This window comes from Pteropus medius, unplaced genomic scaffold, assembly GCF_902729225.1.
Source record: "Pteropus medius unplaced genomic scaffold, Ma_sr-lr_union100, whole genome shotgun sequence".
Taxonomy (NCBI): domain Eukaryota; kingdom Metazoa; phylum Chordata; class Mammalia; order Chiroptera; family Pteropodidae; genus Pteropus; species Pteropus medius.
This window is the reverse complement of record NW_024342471.1, coordinates 14,996,466-15,016,234: the sequence shown is the minus strand read 5'-3', so window position 1 is coordinate 15,016,234 and position 19,769 is coordinate 14,996,466. Positions and strand designations below refer to the sequence as shown.

At 52.9% G+C, this 19,769-nt stretch overlaps 1 protein-coding gene and 1 pseudogene across 3 annotated transcripts in view; both read right to left on the bottom strand.

The window, feature by feature from the left end:
* Window positions 1-910: 910 nt before the first annotated feature.
* LOC120604075 (uncharacterized) lies at window positions 911-1,030 on the bottom strand (annotated as a pseudogene).
* A 3,036-nt stretch (window positions 1,031-4,066) lies between these two features.
* Window positions 4,067-19,769, bottom strand: part of MYBL2 (MYB proto-oncogene like 2) — a 31,562-nt gene continuing 15,859 nt past the window's right edge. For 2 of the 3 annotated variants that reach the window (XM_039864374.1, XM_039864377.1), the window contains 7 exons: window positions 15,963-16,376; window positions 13,659-13,798; window positions 9,382-9,481; window positions 7,902-8,015; window positions 6,508-6,612; window positions 5,073-5,222; window positions 4,067-4,579 (listed from right to left, as the gene is read on the bottom strand). In XM_039864374.1, coding sequence (XP_039720308.1) covers window positions 4,451-4,579; window positions 5,073-5,222; window positions 6,508-6,612; window positions 7,902-8,015; window positions 9,382-9,481; window positions 13,659-13,798; window positions 15,963-16,376 — 1,152 coding nt within the window. In that variant the 3' untranslated portion in view covers window positions 4,067-4,450. The remainder of the gene's footprint in view (window positions 4,580-5,072; window positions 5,223-6,507; window positions 6,613-7,901; window positions 8,016-9,381; window positions 9,482-13,658; window positions 13,799-15,962; window positions 16,377-19,769) is intronic. The other variant, XM_039864376.1, reaches the window with a different exon arrangement.

Sequence of the window (19,769 nt, the reverse complement as noted above, 5' to 3'; positions counted from 1 at the left end):
ATGAGAATAAGCTGTTCATCACAGCACTATCGCATCCAATCTGGAAACCCTCCACGCCCCTCAGGAGAGTGGGTAAGTTGTGGGAAACTCACACAATGGAATACTATATGGTCATGAAAATAAACAAACTGTAACTATCTAAATCAACATGGTAAATCTCACATAACATGAAATTCAATTTACGCAACATTAAAAAAAAAAACTTGGCCAAACACAACTGTAAATTGTTTGAAGTCGGAATGGTGGTTACCCTTGATGCGGGGGTACAGAGGGGGTCTCCAGGGTGCTAGTCACATGAGTGTGTTCACTTTGCAAAAATTCATCCAGCTGTTTGCTTGAGATTGTGTTGAACTTCCACAGAAAGTCTTTAAAAATGTAACCTACAGTGAATGCTTCTGCTTTTTCTACTGCACCGCACTGTTTCCCTGGCTGATAACTATGAAACAGATGATTACAGGGCAGGCTTCAAGTCCAAGACCAAGCTCTAGTCCTGACTTGACCATAGTCTAACAGCTTCCGCTCAGAGCACTCAACTGAAACACACACACTAAATTCTCCTTTGCAGGGTTTATTGTGCATTAAAGGAATGAGAGCATTTTGTAATATCGTTAAGAGCCCATATTTTGACCCACAAGTGTGTGCCAGACTTCTCTTCAATCCCTTTGACAACACTGAAAGGTTACGAATTCTCCTCATGGCATCGCTGAGGACTCCAAGGTCCACAGCAGGAAAGAGACATGACTAGCAATAGCCAAGCTGAGATTCACATCCATGTCTGTCTTATCTAAAGTCAGAGATTTATGTACCCATGGCTACCAGGAGAGGCATGGAAAGCTTGCCAGAGGTCCTGGGGGAACAGGTAAGACAAAGGCATAGTCACAGTGGCTCTAGAGTCCAGATTTTTTTTTTACGCCTACAGCACCTGGTCTTCTTAGGTGGTCTCCCATCCAAGTACTAACCAGGCCCGACCCTGCTTAGCTTCCGAGATCAGACGAGATGGGGCACGTTCCAGGGTGTCATGGCCATAGACGATTCCAGAATTTTTGATTCCACTCAATTCCAGTAAAGTTCTGAATCTGATGAGTTCTTCCTTCACCCTGCTGAGTTCAGGGTGCATTGTTCATTTTCCTCAGGGCTTTTAATGGACGCAGTCTGCCTTCTGTATCTGCTAATTATTGCCACAATAAGACTGAGTAGCAAGCCACCCAGCATTCAGTGGCTTAAATCAACATTCTTATCAGATGTCATTTGGGGGTTGGTTAATATAGGTCCACAAAAAGACCAAAAAAAAAAAACAAAAACCAAGATACTAGGTGTTTGGACGAGATTAGCATGAATAAAAAATGGGACACTGCCCCCAAAACCTGCAGAGTACTTATTTTTCAGATGCATGAGGAACATTTACAAAATTGATCATATCCTCAACCATAAAGCAATCCTCAAAATATTTCAGATTTGAAGCCACACAGACTGTTTTCTGTGCACAGGAGAATTAAGCTAGAAATCAACCCAAAAAGATGACAAAGCCTTCCCCATCCCTCTGGTCCTAGCATTTTCTCTCTGCCTCATCACTTCACGGCAGGATGAGACATTTACTGAGCACCTGCTGGGTGCTCAGGCCTGGGTCACTCCATGGACAGGGCGCAGGGACTCAGAGAGGGGACAGACATCCTCCCGACTATGCCTTTCTGGAGGGCATTTGAGACAGGCTCTGCACCCTTCCATGCAGACCTCCCTTCCGCTTTCTTTAACCTAAATTCCGACAGAGCAGCCCTAGTGAACGCACAAGCACAACGGCTTCATCCTGACCCGTCGAGCTGGCTGCTCTGTATCAGTGAAAAGTTTGATTCTCAGCTCATACCCAAACTCATCTTTAATTACTTCAAACACATCTGGAAGGTGGGAACATAAAATCCATCTTAGAAGGGGTTAAATCACTATCCAGACTAAATCGGAGTCTCGGTCTCTGGAAACAGTGAGAACACGAATTGATTCATGCAGGGGGCTGCTGAGAAAATGGCTCATTTAGGCAGTCAGACTCTTAAGTTAATCCTGACCTATCGACTTCCTGAACTGGGACCCCGATTCCCCCACAAACCAGCTTTGCATGCACCTTCAGTCACTCCTTTTGCTTTAGATATTGCAAGGGGGAGAGATTTTTTCTCTAGATACAGAATCTTTTTCATCACAGTTGCTGTCCAACAATGGAGCTGGCTGCCAACTAATTAGAGTCGCTTCTTCCCATCAGTGGAGGTACTCAAACAATGGCCAAATGCTTGAGGAGGATACCAAGAAGGGGCTTGAAATCAGAAAAATGCAAGGACTTTCCAAGACCTTCAAGAAACGGTTATGGCCCCCTTTACCTGCTGCTGCAAACACATCAATGACCACCAGGTGGCAACAGAGCGCTGCACCATCACTGCAAAGGCTTTAGTAGCCCAGTAGATAGCATTCCCTGAAAATACCAAAAACCTAATTGAAAGAAAACAACTAAAATTAAAAAAACAGGATTACCATATGATCCGTCAATTCTACTTCTGGGTATATGTCCCAAAGCAGAATCTTTCATAACTATAAAAAATAGACAAATATTAAAAGCATCTTAGAAAAAATTTGCTTTATTAAAGGATATAAAAATGCAAAGAAATGTTTACTACATATCTCAAACTTTATAAATAAATGCGCTATCCCTAAACATTTGTGCCCACAGTTTCACAGAATGTCTTTACCTCCCCTACCCCACTCACCAAGGGGGCCTGGCCTGCTCCCAACACCCCGGTTTCAAGTTGAGGATGCCATTCTCACACCACTCAGTTCGAGGTTAGAAGCCAGCCCCGCTCCTCCCCCTTGTGCTGGCCCAACCCAGGCTTGAGCCATTGGCTGTGGCCTCCCCTTGCCTCCCTACCCTTCCCTCACTGAGAACAAGGACACTTGACCAATTTATCCTAGACTATGCAAGTACCCGCATGTACTAGTCACCTGTGGCAGGCAGCACCTACATCATCAATGAGCTTCTGCTGTATAACAAACCACTACAAAACTTAGTGGCTTAAACCAATACTGATTTACTATTTCTCATGAGTCTGTGGTCACCTAAGCAAATCTTCTGGACTGGGCTAGATTGGCTGAGGCTGGACGGCTTCAGCCGAGTTCACTCATCCAACTCATCCGTCTGGAATCAGCTGGGACAGCTGGGAATCTTCCTCCTTCCTCACAAGGTAATTCTATCGTTCCCATTAGGCAAAGTAAATCATGTGACCCGCTCAAGGGTGTGCATGCAGAGAACAATGACTAATGGGACCATTTCTGGAATACTCTCCCATAGTCACTATGCCTCTAACCCCCTCGCCTTCATCTCCGGGCCATGCGAGCCACCAAATGCCAAGTGACCATCCCCAGGAAAGAGGACCCACCCCCAAGTCTGCCTGGGGAACCAGAGGCAGTGAAGCAGGGTCTGGGTCTGCTCCAGGCAAGTGCCTGTCCTGTGGTGAGACCTGTCCTCAGGATGACCACATTACCCTGTCACTGCTAGATCACCCCTAATCCAGACCGCAGACCTGGCACTTGCCCCTCATCAATCCCCAGTGACTCCCCAGTATCAGCCACAGTCTGCGCACTGGGCCGTGAGCAGGGAGGCCTGCAGCACAGGCTGCAACTACTACATTGCCTTAGGAAGTCAGGGCCACTGTGGCCAAGAGGTGCTCAGCTGCCGGTCACTTCTTGTTTACCAGACTAACATGGGGGCTGGGCTCATCACAGGCCAGAACAACCATCCATGGCAAGGTTGGTCAAGCGAGGCCCGATGTACCATCCACCCATCCCCACCCAACAGCCAAAGGCCTCACAGCTTTGAGGCACCCACTGAATAGAGACAAAACTGCCTCCAGTGCACTTGGCCCCTAGGGACGGGGGGAGGGGAGAGGAAACAGTTCAGAGCCCCAGGCCTGGGCTGTGTAGACAAGGCTGCACTCAGGATGAGGGCCCAAATCCTCACATCCCTTGGGGCCCCAAGGACAGTCACCAGGAAACCATAAGCAAGGCCTAGGAGGAAGGCGGAGTCCAGAGCAGCACAAGGAGAAAGGCAGTTTTATTCCAAGAAAATATACCAAAGGATAGTAAGGAAGAAGCGCGCTGGCCACAGGCCCTGTCCCCGGCAGGAATCTGAGATGAGGCCAGGCCTGACCCGCTCACGGGGCTCCCTGAGGCCCTGGGAAGAGGACTGGGCAGGCCTGAGGGTGGGACTCTGTTAGCACCAGGAACTGCTGCAGCCACAGCTGCAGAAACAGGAACAGTGGTGGCCCTGCCGTCTCCCCCTGAGCAACCTGGGGAGGGCTGGCGGCAGAAGGCTCCCTGCAGGTGGTCACCTGAGTGTGATTCTCAAATGCACAGACCAGCCTCGGTCCCCCAACCCCCTGTAAACATGAGAATGTGCTCGTGACTGCCAAGCCCCTCAGGATAAGATGAGGGTCCGAGACGTGTGGCTGGGCTTCAAGCGGCCCAGGAGCTGCCGGGCTTTCTCCTGCATGAAGAGCTGGTCCCTGGTTCCCCCACAGGCCACTGTCTTCCAAGCACTGGTCATCTGGGAGGAGGCAAGAGGGTTGCCATTCAGGCAAGGGCAGCATGCTCCCAGCAAACCCTGGTGAGCCTGGCGGGCAGTTCTACAACCCTCCCTCTGGAAGCCATCGTCTTCCTGGGCTCTCTCCACCCTCCCGGCGGCCCTAGGGAAGTCACTCCTGCCGCCTCTGGGATTCCTCGGAAGTAAAGCAAGGAGGCTGGACCAGGAGACATGGCCGTACCCCTCACGCGGCACCAGCCTCCACGTGAGCAGCCAGGACTGGCATGCGCTAAGCAACCAAATACAGAGACAAGGACTTAATTACGCAAGTGGGACCATGACACAGTAGAGGGGCTTGTGGGGAGGGGAGTCTCCGGTGCATTCCCTGAGGGAGTGGCACCGGGGCTGAGATCAGAAACCTAAGGTGATCAGGCCGTCAGCCTGTGCAAAGGCCCTGAGGTGAGAAGGATGGCAGCGCAAGTCTCCAAGTGATGTCACACTCGCGGCCAGCACTCACCGGGGCAGGGGTTGGAAAGTGGCTTCGGGGCTTCGGGGCCATCGCCACCTTCTCGGGCTTGGCCTGCAGGAAGCCCTCGTTGAGCAGGCTGTTGTCCTCTTTGATGCCCGGCAGGGTGAGGCTGGAGGAGCTTGATGGGACATGTGTCTGCTGAAATCAAAACAAGTCGAGACTCGCCAATTTGCCACAAGTTCTCAATGGGAAGGAAAAATCCTACAGTCACATCCCCACAGCACCACCTCCTCCTCCTGGCTGTTGAGATCTTGGGCAGCACGTTACCTTCTCTAAGCTTTAGTTTCCTCCTCCAGGTGGAAGAAGTAGTAAGATTAAAGACTAAGTAAGAAAATATCTGTGAAGGGCCTGTTTCGGAGCCCTGCGCCTAGTAAATGCCAGATAATGCTGGGTCCTTTCACAGGAAGCTGGCTCCTCCCCAACAGCCTTAGGGGGAGACAAAGATGCTGTTTTTCTCCTGAGACCAGAAACGCCCATAAGCAGTGCTGGAGCTGAGCAAAGTACCCCAGGCCTGTCCAGTCTTCCTGCTCAGCTTGACCTCTACCGTCCGGACAGACTGCTGGACCCGGAGCTCTGATTATAGGCAGGAACCTGAAGCTCGGAGCCCTGAGAGCTCAGAGAGCAGGTGCTGACGCCAGCACTCTACCCAGGTCCGCCCCCTCCAAATCCTGTGCTCTTAACTGCTTGCTATGTTTTTCTTTTTGGTAATTATTTTAGGTGCCCGATGCAATGCCAGCTACAGGTCTGGCTGGAGGGTGCTAAGTCCCAGCCTGGTGCGGGTTGCTGACCAGAGTAAGGTTTGCTGACCAGAGTAAGGAGCACCCACAGCTCCTTACAAGATGTGGTCAGGCAATCTTTTCCTCTCACGACCTCTACCACACCTCTCGTTGAGGTCCACTGAGCACCAGGCCAAGACAGGCTCACCCCAGTGTCAGCTGCGAGGGATCAATACTGCCACATGGTCTCTGGGGACTTAGTCTCTGTGCAGGCAACAGCTGCCTTCCTGAGGTCGGCCCGGAAGCTGAACAGCACCCGTCTGGGGGCTGACGTGCCCAAGCCACCTGCTGTGCCTTGAGACACGCCACTGACTCTCTTTGGGGTTACCCCCATGAGCAGGGTGCAAGGGGAGATGCCAGGGACCCAGATCCACAGTTTTCAAACGTGTTCTAGTAAATACAACTGTAACTTCCTGGGAAGCCAGGAGCAGAGCTACTCTGATGGCAGCCGGGACAAGTGCCTAACCCCGCCCTCCTGATCAGCGTCCCCCTGCTGAGCTGGGAACCGGGCAGCCCAGTCCGAGAACCACTAGACCGCTCCACTGTAGGTCCTCCCTGCAGCGGCCCAGGGACAGTCCACCCTCCTCCCTGGGGCAGAAGAGCCTCTGCAGTTCTGGGCTGGGGACAGCCTTTCCCAGACCCCTTACCACGGACAGAGCCTTGGGCAGCGTGGACATCATCAGCTTCCCGTCCTCATCCACCACGTCAAGAGCCAGGGACTTACGGACTTTCTTGATGGGACTCCGCCGCAGCTGGGGGAGGGGAAGGAGGAGGCGGTTAGGGCGGGCAGGGGCCTCCCACAGGGCCCCAGCACTGTCAGAGCTGGGCCAACTGCAGGGGTGCCTCTGAGCCAGGCCTGGCTGGCAAGGATGTGCTGGGAGGGTGTGAGGGGCCAGGGGCCCAGGAGCCTTTGGCCCCATCGCAGACTCTGTGCCCAGGGTACACTGTCCAGCCAGATACTGCAACCAGGAGCTGGGATACAAATACCAACCTCCACCCAGAGACCCGCGGCTCAACCCCAAATAGACCAAGCACAGCCAGCGAGTCTCTAACAAAACTCTCTTAACAGGCCCAGCAAAGAATCCTTCCAATCACACCTAAAACCCCACCTGCAGCAGTCACGTGGAGCCATAAACCCCACGGGACACAGGGCCTCCAACAGCACCTGTGACAGGGATGCCCCAGCCCCACCCCTGTGCCTCCCATATGCAGGTCAGGGAATGGATCCAACACCAGGGACTCCCCGAGCCCATCCCAGCCATGTGCCCCAAACAGATGCTGCCACAGCTCAGAACCACCATCCAACACAGGAGAGGCCCGGGAAGGCCTGAAGTCAAGTTCTCTACCTACACAGCTGGTGGGAGCTCAGTGGGTCCCTCCCGGCCTGACTGCCCACCCACCTGCCACCCGGGCATCCAGGAAAAAAGGGGGAACAAAGAAGAAGGGGACACAGAGTCCCCCTACTATGGGGAAACTACACAGGTAAAGGCACAGGGGGCCGGGGCTGTCCCAGGCCAGCCTCTCCCCGACTGCCCAGGTGCCCCTGACCACTGTCCCTGCCAGCTCCCTACCTCACCTACACGGACTTCCCCCCACCTGGCTCACGCAGCCCAGACACCTGGCCGGCTCCATCTGAAGGATTTCACTTGCAATCCTGTGTCCCTTTCTGCTCCCTTATTGCCATGTGTACTGAGAGTCACTAGTGTGTCTGCCCACTGAACTCTAGACGGAGTGACCACGTCTGGGTCTTTGTCACTGCCCTATCCACCCCACCCAGCCCGAGCCCACTTCGGAAGGGCCCAAACACAGTGCCGAATAGCTAAGGGATAGTTCAAAGCCGGGGCGGGGGCGGCCACCAGGGCCTCCCTGCAGTTGGTTTTGTGAATGACCACTCGGGGGGAAACAAGGGCTGGGGCCGCAGCTTGACTCCCCGGGGGCCTGACTTTTACCAGCTGTGCCCAAATCCACTCCCCAGCTCCCCACGGCCCCTCCCACCCGGCCCAGCCTGGCAGCAAGGAGCCTGCCCACCCTGGCCGCTCACCCCAGCCTTCCTCTTCTGCTTCTCAGGCCTCACTTCATCCTCAATGATGAGCTCGATGCCGGCCTCGGAGCGCAGCACCTCCTTCAAGTCCTCCTCCAGGTGCGGGGTCTGGGGCTGGGGGCAGGGCGGGTCAGGTGAGGCTCCCAGGAAGATAGAAAACAGGGCAGAGCCAGCCGCACCCTGGCTGTACCAGGCAATGCAGGACGGAGTGCAAAGCCACCGGCCTCACGTCCATTATTCATAACTATTACCTGTCCCACCTCAGACAAGCAGACCCTGACCTCAATGCACCGGGGCCACCACGGGCCAGGAGCACCCCCGACGTCACCCCAGCAAGCCTCACGACCCATGCAACAGCCACCATCTTCCACAGGACAGAAACGGAGGCTGAGAGAGCAAGAACCTGGCCTGAGGTCACACTGCTGTGGAGTTAAAAGCCGGACACGCTCGAAGCCCGAACTCCTTCAGCCCTTCCTCCCACACTAATGGGGATGCTCGGTTCCACGCTCCTTTCTCGGGCCTGAGTGTTCTAGGAGACCCCTCTGGCCACGAACGACAGAGGCCAGAGGAAGGGGAGCCGCAGAAGGCATCGGGTACCATGACAACCCGGAAGTGACTCTGAAAGCCCCCACGCACCTTCATTACAGTTGCCGAGGTCAGCTTTGCGTGAGATTTGCCCTGTCACGCCTGTCTGGAGAGTGTGCAGACATCGGAGCCAAACGCCCCTTGGGCAGGGCAGGGCAGTGCCCACTCGTGCCTGGCCCGGGCCCGTTTATCTCAATCAGCTCCACCGCAAGAAGCGGGAGACCCCGCTGCCAGCCTCTCACACGAGGACCCCACACAATGCGAGAGAAGGGAGGGTACCACACTGCAGAATTTGTCCACAGGTCCAGAGCTCCTCTGCCACCAACCTTCAACTCGTTTCTAAACTACCTGGGCCTGTCTCAGAAAGCCCAAGGTGCCAGCTCTCGTGGAAAAGCACGACCATCTCATCGGCTAGGAGGGGTCGGGAGAGGAGGGCGGTTCACACACCGCTGGGCAAGGTGCTTCCTCACCGGCCACCGCAAGCCCACCCACGTGCGGTTCTCCCATGTTTGTGAAGCGTGTCCGGCTTTTTGGGAGGCAAAAGGCTTCAGTTTGAGGAGCAATTAGCTATTTCTCCCAGGCTTAGCCACAGCATCTGAGCAAGTCCTTCTCCGTGCCAACACCTGCCCGTTTCTCGTGATGCGCTGGTAGTATTTAGTTATTGAGGACATCACTGTGTCCCCAGCACCAGCCTGTGCCTGCCCGGCACGTTGCAGGTGCTCACGAACTGTCTGATGAATTGACTAGTAACTTGGCCTCAGCTTCTCCATTCATAAAATTAGGATACCTGCAGCTTCTCGGGGCTGCTGGGAGAATGTGCTGAGATCCCTAAGGGAGAAGGCTCTGTGGCTGGAGGAAGACCCCACGGCGCAGGCCCACCCGCCCCGCCACGTACCAGGGGCTTTAGTGGTCCGTACTTCTCCAGCGCATTTTTGAACGGGGTCGGTGTGTGGGGAGTGTTGTCCATGGAGTACTTCTGATCTGGGGTCACAAACCTGCCAGGGAAGGAGGGTCAGTGACGGGGTTGGGGGCGGACACCGGACGCCCTCCCACCTTCCCGCTGCCTGGACCTCTGGCCTCAGCAGCAGGAAGGAGACCCCTGGCGCAGGTCTTCCCCACCCACGAGGGTCTTCATCGGGGACTGAGAGGAAGGGGCTGTCCGAGGAAACGGGAAAGAACAGGAAGGAGTCTAAGGGGGTTCTGGAGAGAACAGCTGCGGATGCTGCTGGTCGTCGGCCTACGAGGACTTGCCATGAAACGAGGAAGGACTAGGACCGGCGAGGGGGAACAAGGCGGGGATCCAGGAAGATGGCGTCCCTCCCGCACCTCCCGCCAGAGACAGAGTGGCAGCGGTGTCATTAAGGAGAGGCAGGGCAGACATCAGGTGTGAGGCAGTGAGGCCAATGCACGCGCTTAACTTACCCTCTTCCCAAGTCTCCTCAAAATGGTCACGGTGGGGACAGAACCATGGAGGGAAAAGCTTTAGCAGAAAGAAACCTAGGGAGGGTCTGGTCCACAAGCAGAAATACTAACCGGATGTGGCCCCATTTCTGCCTGTGATGCTGGGGAAGGGAAAGGAGCACCTCAAACCCCGGGCACCGGGGCAGCAGGTCGGGCCCGGCCCGCTGGCTGTGGGCAAACTTCGGCTCTGACGACAGGCGCCAAACTCCACGGGCACGAGGCCTGCGTGACTTTAGTCAACGGGAGGCACCACCAGAGCCGACTCCCAAAGCTTTACTGGGGTGGTCCGAGGATGTCAAACACCCCAGGTGGTCAGAACTCAGGTGCAGAAGGCCATCCCTGGGCACAGCTACCTGGGCTGCGGCTCCAGTCACTCCCTTTGGCCTGCCAGTCATTCCACGAGGAGATAAAGAGCGAGAACAGGTATAAACCATTCTTTTCTTCCCTTCTCAGGACCAAGCGATTAGACAGAGATGCACACTATCTGTTCCCATATCCTTGTCATGCCCCCCCCCGGGACACACGGGGACCCGTCTGTAAGGATCAGCAAAGACTGATCAGCGCTGGTCAAACGGAGCGGTCCGAACCACGGCTCAAAGGGATGGACTGCCCGGCTCATGGGTCCGACGTCTCTGTGGGACATGGAGCTTTCGCAAGCATGAGAAAACTCTAGAACCTCTCTGAGTCACGGTGTCAGCAAGAACTGAGAATACATGCATGTTAGAAAGCCAAGGGAGGCAGACTTGGGAGGAGAACACACGAGATGCCTGGGAGATGATGAAACCATGCGATTCTGCAAGCCGGAGGACTCGGCAAATGGGGAACGGCAGAAAACCAAGTGGCGAACGAGAAGGCGATATGATGATGTTCTCGCAGAGGTTAGAGGAAACAGCTTAAGATGACAAACAGGAATATGAAGATGAAAAGAGACAGACCAGTGAGCCTGTGTCGGAAGAAATTCCTAAGGCAGGTGGAAAGGGGGCAGACGGCGGAGAAACAAGAATGAAAGAAATAACAGCACATTTGCTCAGCTCAAAGTTTGGTGTAGACTTTGAAATAAAAATCGGGGCGGGGTGGGGGCAGTTAGTTAACAGAGATAGCACACCTGCATATAACCCGGCAAATTTCAAGAATAACTAGAAACAAAACCAGATAAAACAACAACCAAAAAAACCCCACAAAGAGCCAGGGAGAAAAAAGATTTCCTGCAAAGGAATAACAACAGCTGGATACGTGTGGGGATTCTCTACATCATAAACGCCGTAAGAAAATAGGAAAACCGTGCGGTCATAACTATGCTCCCTCCAGATCTCTACGTCCAGCTCCTGCTGTTGAAAAACAAGAGACGGGCAGCCCCCCAGACCTCACACCCTCCCCCGCCCCCCGCCTTGTGACCGAGGAAAACAAGAACGTGGGAAAGTACGCCATCTAAGCCCAGACAACTGCCTTTTAAAACAGGGGAAGGTTTGCTCTCATGAACCAGTAAAGTCTTGGGGTGGATGGGGGAGTCGCACAGCTCAACCTGGTTCTTTCCTGTTCTTCTCTACACCCAATTCACTCTACAAGTGGCCTCATCTTTGTTCTTTAAACGGAAAACACCACGTTGCTACCTTGGACCCTTTGCCTTTGTGGCTCACTTTGCCTGGAGGTCTTTCTCAGAGTTCTCCACAGCGCGTCCTCTCTGAGGGGCCGTCCCCGACCTCCTACCTAAGCGAGACACCCCTTGCCCGTTACTCTGTGCCCCCTCGGCCTGTACAATTCTCCCCGTGGCTCGCCATCTGAAATACCACATACTGCTTTGTTTTGTTAATGAACTGCCCCTTCCTGTGAGCCGTAACTTCTATGGGGGGCGGGAAATGGGGATGTGAGTCAGCGGGCAAGGAAACCGGGCAAATTTGGAATTAAGTCCAAGATGCCGCTGCCTGTGAAATCTTGCAAATGTCGAAAAGAATTTTCGAAAAAGAAAACGGGAAAATCAAAAAAAGTCTTTTGTGATAATCTGTATTTAAAGATGAAGCAGCAGACTTCCACTTCCGGCCAACATGGGACCTCAGGGACCAGATTTACCCTCCCACCTGAAAACGACAACAAAACACACAATAGATGAAACGATGGGTTTCAAGACACTGGACAGTGACCCCTGACTGCCGGGAGGCAAGTGAGGTGAGCCAAGTGCACCGAGAGACTCGGGGCACGGCCCAGGGAGGCGGTGCAGGTGCATCTCCTGAGACAAGCTCTGCAGAGCGTCCGAGTATTCAGCAGGGGGACTGATCTGTGCACACATGGGACCGGGGAAGAAGCATCTGGGAAGATTAGAGAAAACAACACGACACTCACACAGGGCTGGGGCCAGCGCTGCTGCCACCAGACTGGAAACCCTCCTCGTTCACAAGGCGGCGGGTAGAGGGCACGGGATCCTTAACTATCCACTGCTCTGGCCCCACCTCATAAACCCCCAAAGGATCAAACTATGTCTACTATGTCTAAATAATCGAACCGTGTCGCAGAAAAAGCTCTAAAACAGTGAGCGAGGAATACATAAATACAGGGCACGCGACGAAGGAGACTTCACATCTGGCACCCAGTCACATATCACCCGGCGCACAAAGCAGCAGAAATAACAAGCCAAGCAAGACCCAGAACGAGAGGAAAATGCCACCAACCGAAACAGACCCAGAACCGATAAACACGCTACAACCCGCAGACGAGGGCGTTCACACAGCTACCTTAGCTGTATTTCCTAATGTTTGAAAAGTAGAGACAAGGAGCCTATTTACAAAGATCCAGCTGAACTCCTAGAGATGGACATACAATGACTGAGATAAAAACTGCCTTGGGATGGGATTCCTGGAAGATTAGACATGGCAGACGAAATGATGAGTACACACGAAGGAAGACACAGCAATAGAAACTCTCCGAAATGAAACAGAGGGAGGAAAAAGAGAAAGAACTAAACATAATGGCAAGCTGTGGGACTTCAAGTGGCCTAACGTATTTGTAAATGTGGAGTCCCTGAAAAGGATTGGGGTCCAAGGGCCCCCAAAAAACATTTGAAGAAATAATGGCTGAAATGGTTCCTAATATGAAACACACCTATGTTAAATTTTAGGTCAACTGTTAAGGGCTAAAATTCCTAAACTGATACCTGAATCACATTAACTTACTCGCGAAATGATAAATCGCGATACCTCTCCTGTGGCAAATGTAATAAGGAGAAGCATGGTCAGGCAAACTCTCTCTACCTGGAACTCAGTCGCAATGACACAAGGAAAGAAACTACTGCGAAAGCCAGCCCGTAGAAGCCCACAGGTAAGCAACCTGTACGGGCCTCGGGAGCTCAGGAGGCAGGGACACAGTCCTCGGTCCTGAATGAACACCAGAGAGACCCAGAGAACCGGGGACAGGTTCGTCCCTCACGGAAGGCTACTCAAATCCAGTGGACGTGCGCTGCACACTTATCAAACATGGAGAGATTAAGTTTTTCACGGCAATTGGGACTCGGTCCATTCTGGAGATTCGAAAGCCAGCACATTAGAAAATAAAAAATGAGTTAGACAGTGATAAAGCCCCAGACTACACGGACAAACGGGAAGAGGTGTAGGGGCCAGAGGAGGCTGCTTTCTTGAAACGGAGCCTCGGGTGTTTTTCCGAGGGTGGCCCTGGCCCCCACCAGACTGGCCCCCGCCGGGGGAGGGGCAGGCCAGCACTCACGCGGTGTGCTTCTGATGCAGGGGCGTCTTATCTCGGTGCAGTGGCGTGGTGACCACCACCTTCTGGCTGCATACCGGGGTGGAGGTCAGCGATGGGCTCTCTAGCTCCAGTGTGTCCTGTTTGTTCCAGAAGTTTAAAAACTACCAGGGAAGACCAAAAAAAACACAAAGTGGTGACCTGTGTGGTCAGGTGAGAACCTCAAGACTGCCCCCTACCCATGGCTGCTCCGACACAGGTCCCCTTCCCCTCCTGATCAGGACCCACTCTCACCGGTCAGGCACCAGAACACAAAGGCTGGGACAGATCAGCGGGAACCCACCAAGTGGGTTCGCGTAGACCCCTAGGCCTGTCATCACCCCAACCTCTGCTTTTGCCAGGCTGGTGGGAGGTCACCTTCCCTCCCCGCTCCACCCCATGTGCTGCTGCTGGTACAATTGGAGAGAGAATGGTAAGCGTGTAGAGTGGTTCTTAAATGACCTGTGATGGGCAAGGGACGGTGATGGCGGCAGAGCTGATGTTGACATTTAGAAAGCATCTCCTCCCCTTCACACTGCCCGCCCCCCCATGCAGACCTCTGAGAGGTACGAACTATCACAATCTCTTTTAGATAAGCAAGCCAAGGCTTAGAGGGATTTAGATTCTCGTGCCGAATGCTAGAGGCCGGACGCAAACCCAGATCTGAAGCACTACCTTCTCCCCGGCTCAGTCCTGCAGGTGCCCTTGGTAGCTCAAGGCCATCGGCAGCCCTCAGGTCCATTACCCTTTGTGGGGTCCCCAGAGCAGGGCGGCCACCACACCCCATCATCCTAGACTGATGTGCGGCCTTCCTTTTCCAGCCAGCAGTCCTCACTTGGGGCCTATTATGTATGGGCTAAACAGTGTCCTCTAAAAATTCCTAAATTGAAATCACATGACCGTGACTGTATTTTGAGATAAGGTCTTTAAAGAGATTAAGGTTAAAAAAAAAAAAGAGGTCATATGGGTGGGCCTAACCAATAAGACTGGTTTCCTTAGACAATTATAAAAGGTGAGAGATTATGAGTAGAGATTAGGATACAGACACACAAAAGGATGACCCTGTGAAGACACAGGGAACAGACAGCCATCTGTAAACCAGAAACAGGCCTCAGAAGGAACCAACCCTGCCCATATCTTATCTTGGACTTCTAGACCTGTGAGACCTCCAGAACTGTGAGAAAAATAAATTTCTGTTAAGCCACAGTGTGTGGTACTTTCTTATGGCAGCCCTAGCAAAGTTCTCTTGGAAAAACCACTAGCAACCCCACATCATGGGCCTGGCCTCAATCCCTCTACGGCAGATGGTGTAGCCTCCGAAATGCACCATGTCTGGGCCTCACTCTCTCTCACATCTTCATGGGAGAAAGCCTACCCAGCAAAACCCAAAGCCATCACCCACTCTGTTCTAAAGACCTGCCTCTGACCCAGCCCTCCAGTCTCTCCGCTCCCAGTGCCCTACCAACGCCCCACACAGCCCCCAGGGCAGTGCATACCCCTCAGTTATAACCTAGGCCCTCCAAGGCCCCTGGCGCCATCCTCCCCCACCAACACTTCTAGCTCTGGACTTCACACCACTCACCCTGCCCCTCCATCTCTGTGCCTTTGTTCCGGTCACTTGATCGACAACCGCCTCCTCCATCTAGACACTCCCCCCCATCCTCAAGCACCAGAAAGCCTGAGGTCCTCTCCCTGACCTCTAGGAAAGACAGGGCCCCTCCAAAACAGTTTTCAGAACACAATACTCTTGATGACTTAGTAATTGCTACGAGCAGATCACTGCATCCTAATCATTGCCAGCCTGTCCCCAACCCTAGCTGTCCTGTTCAAGGGCAGGACTGTCTTCTTCGCCTTTGCTCCCCAGTGCTGGCAAATCTGGTATGAAATAGATGCTTAATAAATGGACTCTTTTAACAAATACTGAGTCTGGACGTTCCCTTCTTTGCCCAGTTATCACCCACTATCCCCAGCTCAAGCAATGCCTCCTCCTCAGGGAAGCCTTCCCGGATGACGCCCTCCCCCCCAGACTCGATGCACTGGCAACACCATAAGCCTTCTCCTTCATTCCATTTATCATACGCATTTGGGTCGTTTTTATTAATTGGTCTTCCTGCCAGAATGTAAGCTTCACGAGGGCAGGGCCAGGCCTGTTTCTGCTCACCGCTTCGTCCCCAGCCCTCTCCCACAGCGGAGAAACCATGAGTACTTGTCGAACAGCATGTGCCTGCATGCCAGGCCCTGTGCTGGGTGAACGTAACCCAGAGAGGAGCCAGAGCCAGGTGCACACACCTGGGATGGCGAGAAGGGCAGGGTCTTGACGGGTGTGCTCTTGGGCGTGAGGCTGTTGCAGGAGTCCAGGAAGGACAGGCTGGAGCTGTTCTCCGTGACGGGGGACAGGGTGACACGCCTCTTCTTCTGCCGCTTGAGCACGGAGGGCGGCGTGCCGACGCCCAAGCCCCTCACTTCAGTGCTGGGGGAGATGGGGATGAGCTCGCCCCGGCTGCCCCGGCTCAGGTCCGAGATGGTGGGGCCGTCCAGGCGGTACTCGGTCACGCTGGGACCCGGGACCGCCGGCTGCTGGGGCGGTGGCGCCTGCTGCTGCTCTGAAGGCTGGGGCTGCACTGGGCTGCTGCTGACACTGTCCTCTGCGGACGGCTCCTCAGGGAGGTCAAATTTACTCAGGTCACACCAGGCGTCAGGGTCCTGGCCAGAGAGGAGAGGGGTTAGGTATCCCTGCATTTCCTCTGCTTTTCTACCAGCTGCCTAATTCTAATATTTATGAGTTAAACATTAGCTATTAATAAACATTAGTCATTATTAGGGTGACAATTTTTCAACCTTTATAATTTTTAAGACTAAAATATTTCATCACATGACTATATCAGTCACTTAACACAGATCACTAGAAGTGGAAGGCATAGGCCGAGGCTGCGAGCAGGTTTAAGGCTCTGGATTTACATGGCCACATTCCTGGAAAGGAGGCAGCGCCTGTGCCCCACGAGCTTGTCCACCGTGGGTGCCTCTCGGGCCACTTCGCAGCAGCTGTTTCCAACCCCGTAACAACCCTGCTGGAGAAGGGGTTCTTCCCCCCATTCCACACAGAGGAGCAGGCCAGAGGGGGTGCAACCCACCCAGGGTCACTTTCTAGGAGCAATCGTAACAGGCATGCCCAGGTCTTCCCTAGCAAATTACACCACACCAGCTTTGTGATGTTGGACAAGCCTCTGAACTTGAGCTTGGGATCCTCCCCCTCCCCAGGGATGAGCCCACCACCCACTTCACAGAGCTGTTAACACAGAGAGCACATACGTAGGTAGCAAGTAAAAGCCCAGCACACAGTAGGTACTCGAATGTTAGGTACTATAATTGCTAACTGAGCATTGGGCCTCACACACGGGGTGCTCAATAATAGTGAGCTCTCTTCTCCCCTTCTCTGTGCCCATCAAGTAGAGGAAGATATGCAACAGTCTGAGGATGAAGGCAACACCGTAAACTGCCAGGAGTGATGGGCAGAGTCAGCCCAACTCTCATCTCAACACACCCCTGGAGAGCCCAAAGGAGCAATTGAGCACAGCAGCCTCAGAGCTATTTGCTGCTCAGACTGATGAACACATTAGACCTGCTTCTCCAGCTACCCTGAAATTCCTTTGAGTGGAAGGGGCAGATGAACCCTGAGCTGGGTCTAATCCCAGGTGCTGGGGCTCAGAGGTGAGACCCCAGAGTCAGAGGGACTGAGAGACGGCTCGCTGGCAATCGTACCATCCAAACCCCCATTGAGGAAGACAGTGAGAGCACAGTACAAAGGTCAAGACCATGAAGCTTACTCGCTGTGTGACCTTCGGTACACAATTTAACCTCTCTGAGCCTCAGTCTCATCTACAAAACACAGAGAAAGGACACACTTCATAGAATACTGGGTGGGCTGTACATTAAGCTTAGAGCCTGGCGTTTAGTAGATGTTCAATGAATGTCATTATTTTTAGCAAGGAGAGAAGAAGGCCAAATGGGAAGGCGAACCTGGAAGGCCCGCCCCTGAACTCCACTGCCCCTGGTGGCCAGGCCGCTTGCCCATCACCTCCTGAAACCTGTTCCACACCACAGACCTGGCTGTTGCAGCTGGGAGCTGAGGATGTCACACCAAGAGCTCTCTCTCGAGGGGCATGCTCCAAGCCAGCTCTGCCTCAGGGGCTCAAACACCTGAGTAATCAGAACCCACTCTCCCCTCTAGCCCTAGCACCTCCCAGGTCTCTCCAGGGACAGTCAAGCATCTGTGGTACCCAAAAGCCATGCTTAATCGTGCTATGTATGGGCCTTAAACACTCTCCCCCGTCATCCTCAAGGATGCAGTGCTCCTCTGGGGAGCTCTCCCACCCCTACCCCGTGCTGCACAGTGTGAATCAGAAGCTCCCCGAGGGCAGGGACTATATGCCAACTATTCCAGTATCCCCAGGCCCCAGCTCCGTAAATGTTACTGGGATAATGAGTTAACAGAAGAATGCCCGCCCACGAGAGAACTCTGTGCTATAAGGTGCTTTGGGCACAATGTCAAGTGCTGGGACCAACATTACCGACTCAATCAAGTCCAGGGCTTCCGAGAAGCTGGACCCCACGGCCGGGACCAGGAGGTTTGCAGCCTCTACCACCCACTTGTAGGGCAGGCTGGTTTCTGGCGAGGAGCCCTCCTCGTCATCATGCTTGGGGATGTCATCCAGGGGCTCTGGTGTGCGCACGTCGTCCAGCTCTGCAGGGACAGCGTCCTGCTCCCTAGCGGGGGCGGCTGCCACAGACTCCTCCTCACTGCTCTCCTCTTCCTTCATGGCAGGGAGTGCTGGGGGCCAGTTACTCACAAGACTTCCCTGTTGGACACAAAAGAACACCATCTGGAGCTTTTGGTACAAGATACTCTTCTGTATTCCAGCTAAAAACGTATAACCTGAATGGAATAAGGGATCCGCGAAAGAATCCAAATAGAGTCTCTAAAATAACCGGCCTTATAACATGCTTCGAAAATATCAGTAACATGAAAGGCTGATGAACTATTCAAGATAAAAGAGGAAGAAAGAGATATGACAACTAAATGCAGTATCTAATCCTGGACTGGATCGGGGGCAGGAGAAAATGGAATATGGACTATAGATAAAAGTCCTGAATCGAGCGTTTAATTCCCTGAATTGGATATAACTGTACTGTGGTTATGTAAGTGCATGCCCCTGTTCTTGGGAAACACACTGAAATATTAACAAATAAAGAGGCACAATGTATGTAACCAACCCTCAAATGGCCCAGGTTAAAAGAAAAGTAACACGAGTATATAGAAAGATGGAGCAAATCTGGCAAGAGACAGGAAAAAAAAGTATAGGAAAATCCATTGTGGCAAAAGTTCTCTGGGCAGAATCTTGGAACAAGCTTGACAGGTTAACCTGACAGACTCCTGCAGAGCCATTAAAACAGCACATGTGACTAACAGAGTGAGGAGCAAGGTCTTGTGTGAACGGTGGCGGAATGGAGTCAGAGAGAAAACCCGGGCTCTGGATTCAAGCACAGCTTTGCCACTTACTTGGTGACCTTAGACAAGCTGTTATACCTGAGTTTCAGTTTCCTTGCCTATAAAATGAAGACAATGAGAACACTAAGGCTACCTACCGAGCACTGTTATGCAGATCAGCAAGGATGTGCAAAGCATCCAACCTAAACGGTGGCTATTATTACTATTGTAGTCATGTGGCCAGGATAGAAATGGTTTGTGATTCAAGCAAAGGAAGAAAAGGAGATAAGAACAGATTTGATTAAAAGCTTGTAACTGCTATATATTTGGAGGGAGAGGCGGAATGCCATCAACACTGTGGCATTTAAAAGGTACCTACAAGGGAATCCCACTTTAGAAAACAGCCACTTTGGAGAACAGTTTGGCAATTTCTTTTAAGTTAGGTATGTATTCACCATACAACCCAGCAATCCCACTCTTGGATATTTCCCCAAGGGGAATTAAAACGTGTGTTCATGCAAAAACCTGTACACATATTTATGGAAGCTTCATTTGTAAACACTAGTTGGAAACAATGTACTCGGCCAGTAAGCAGACAGACAAACCATGGT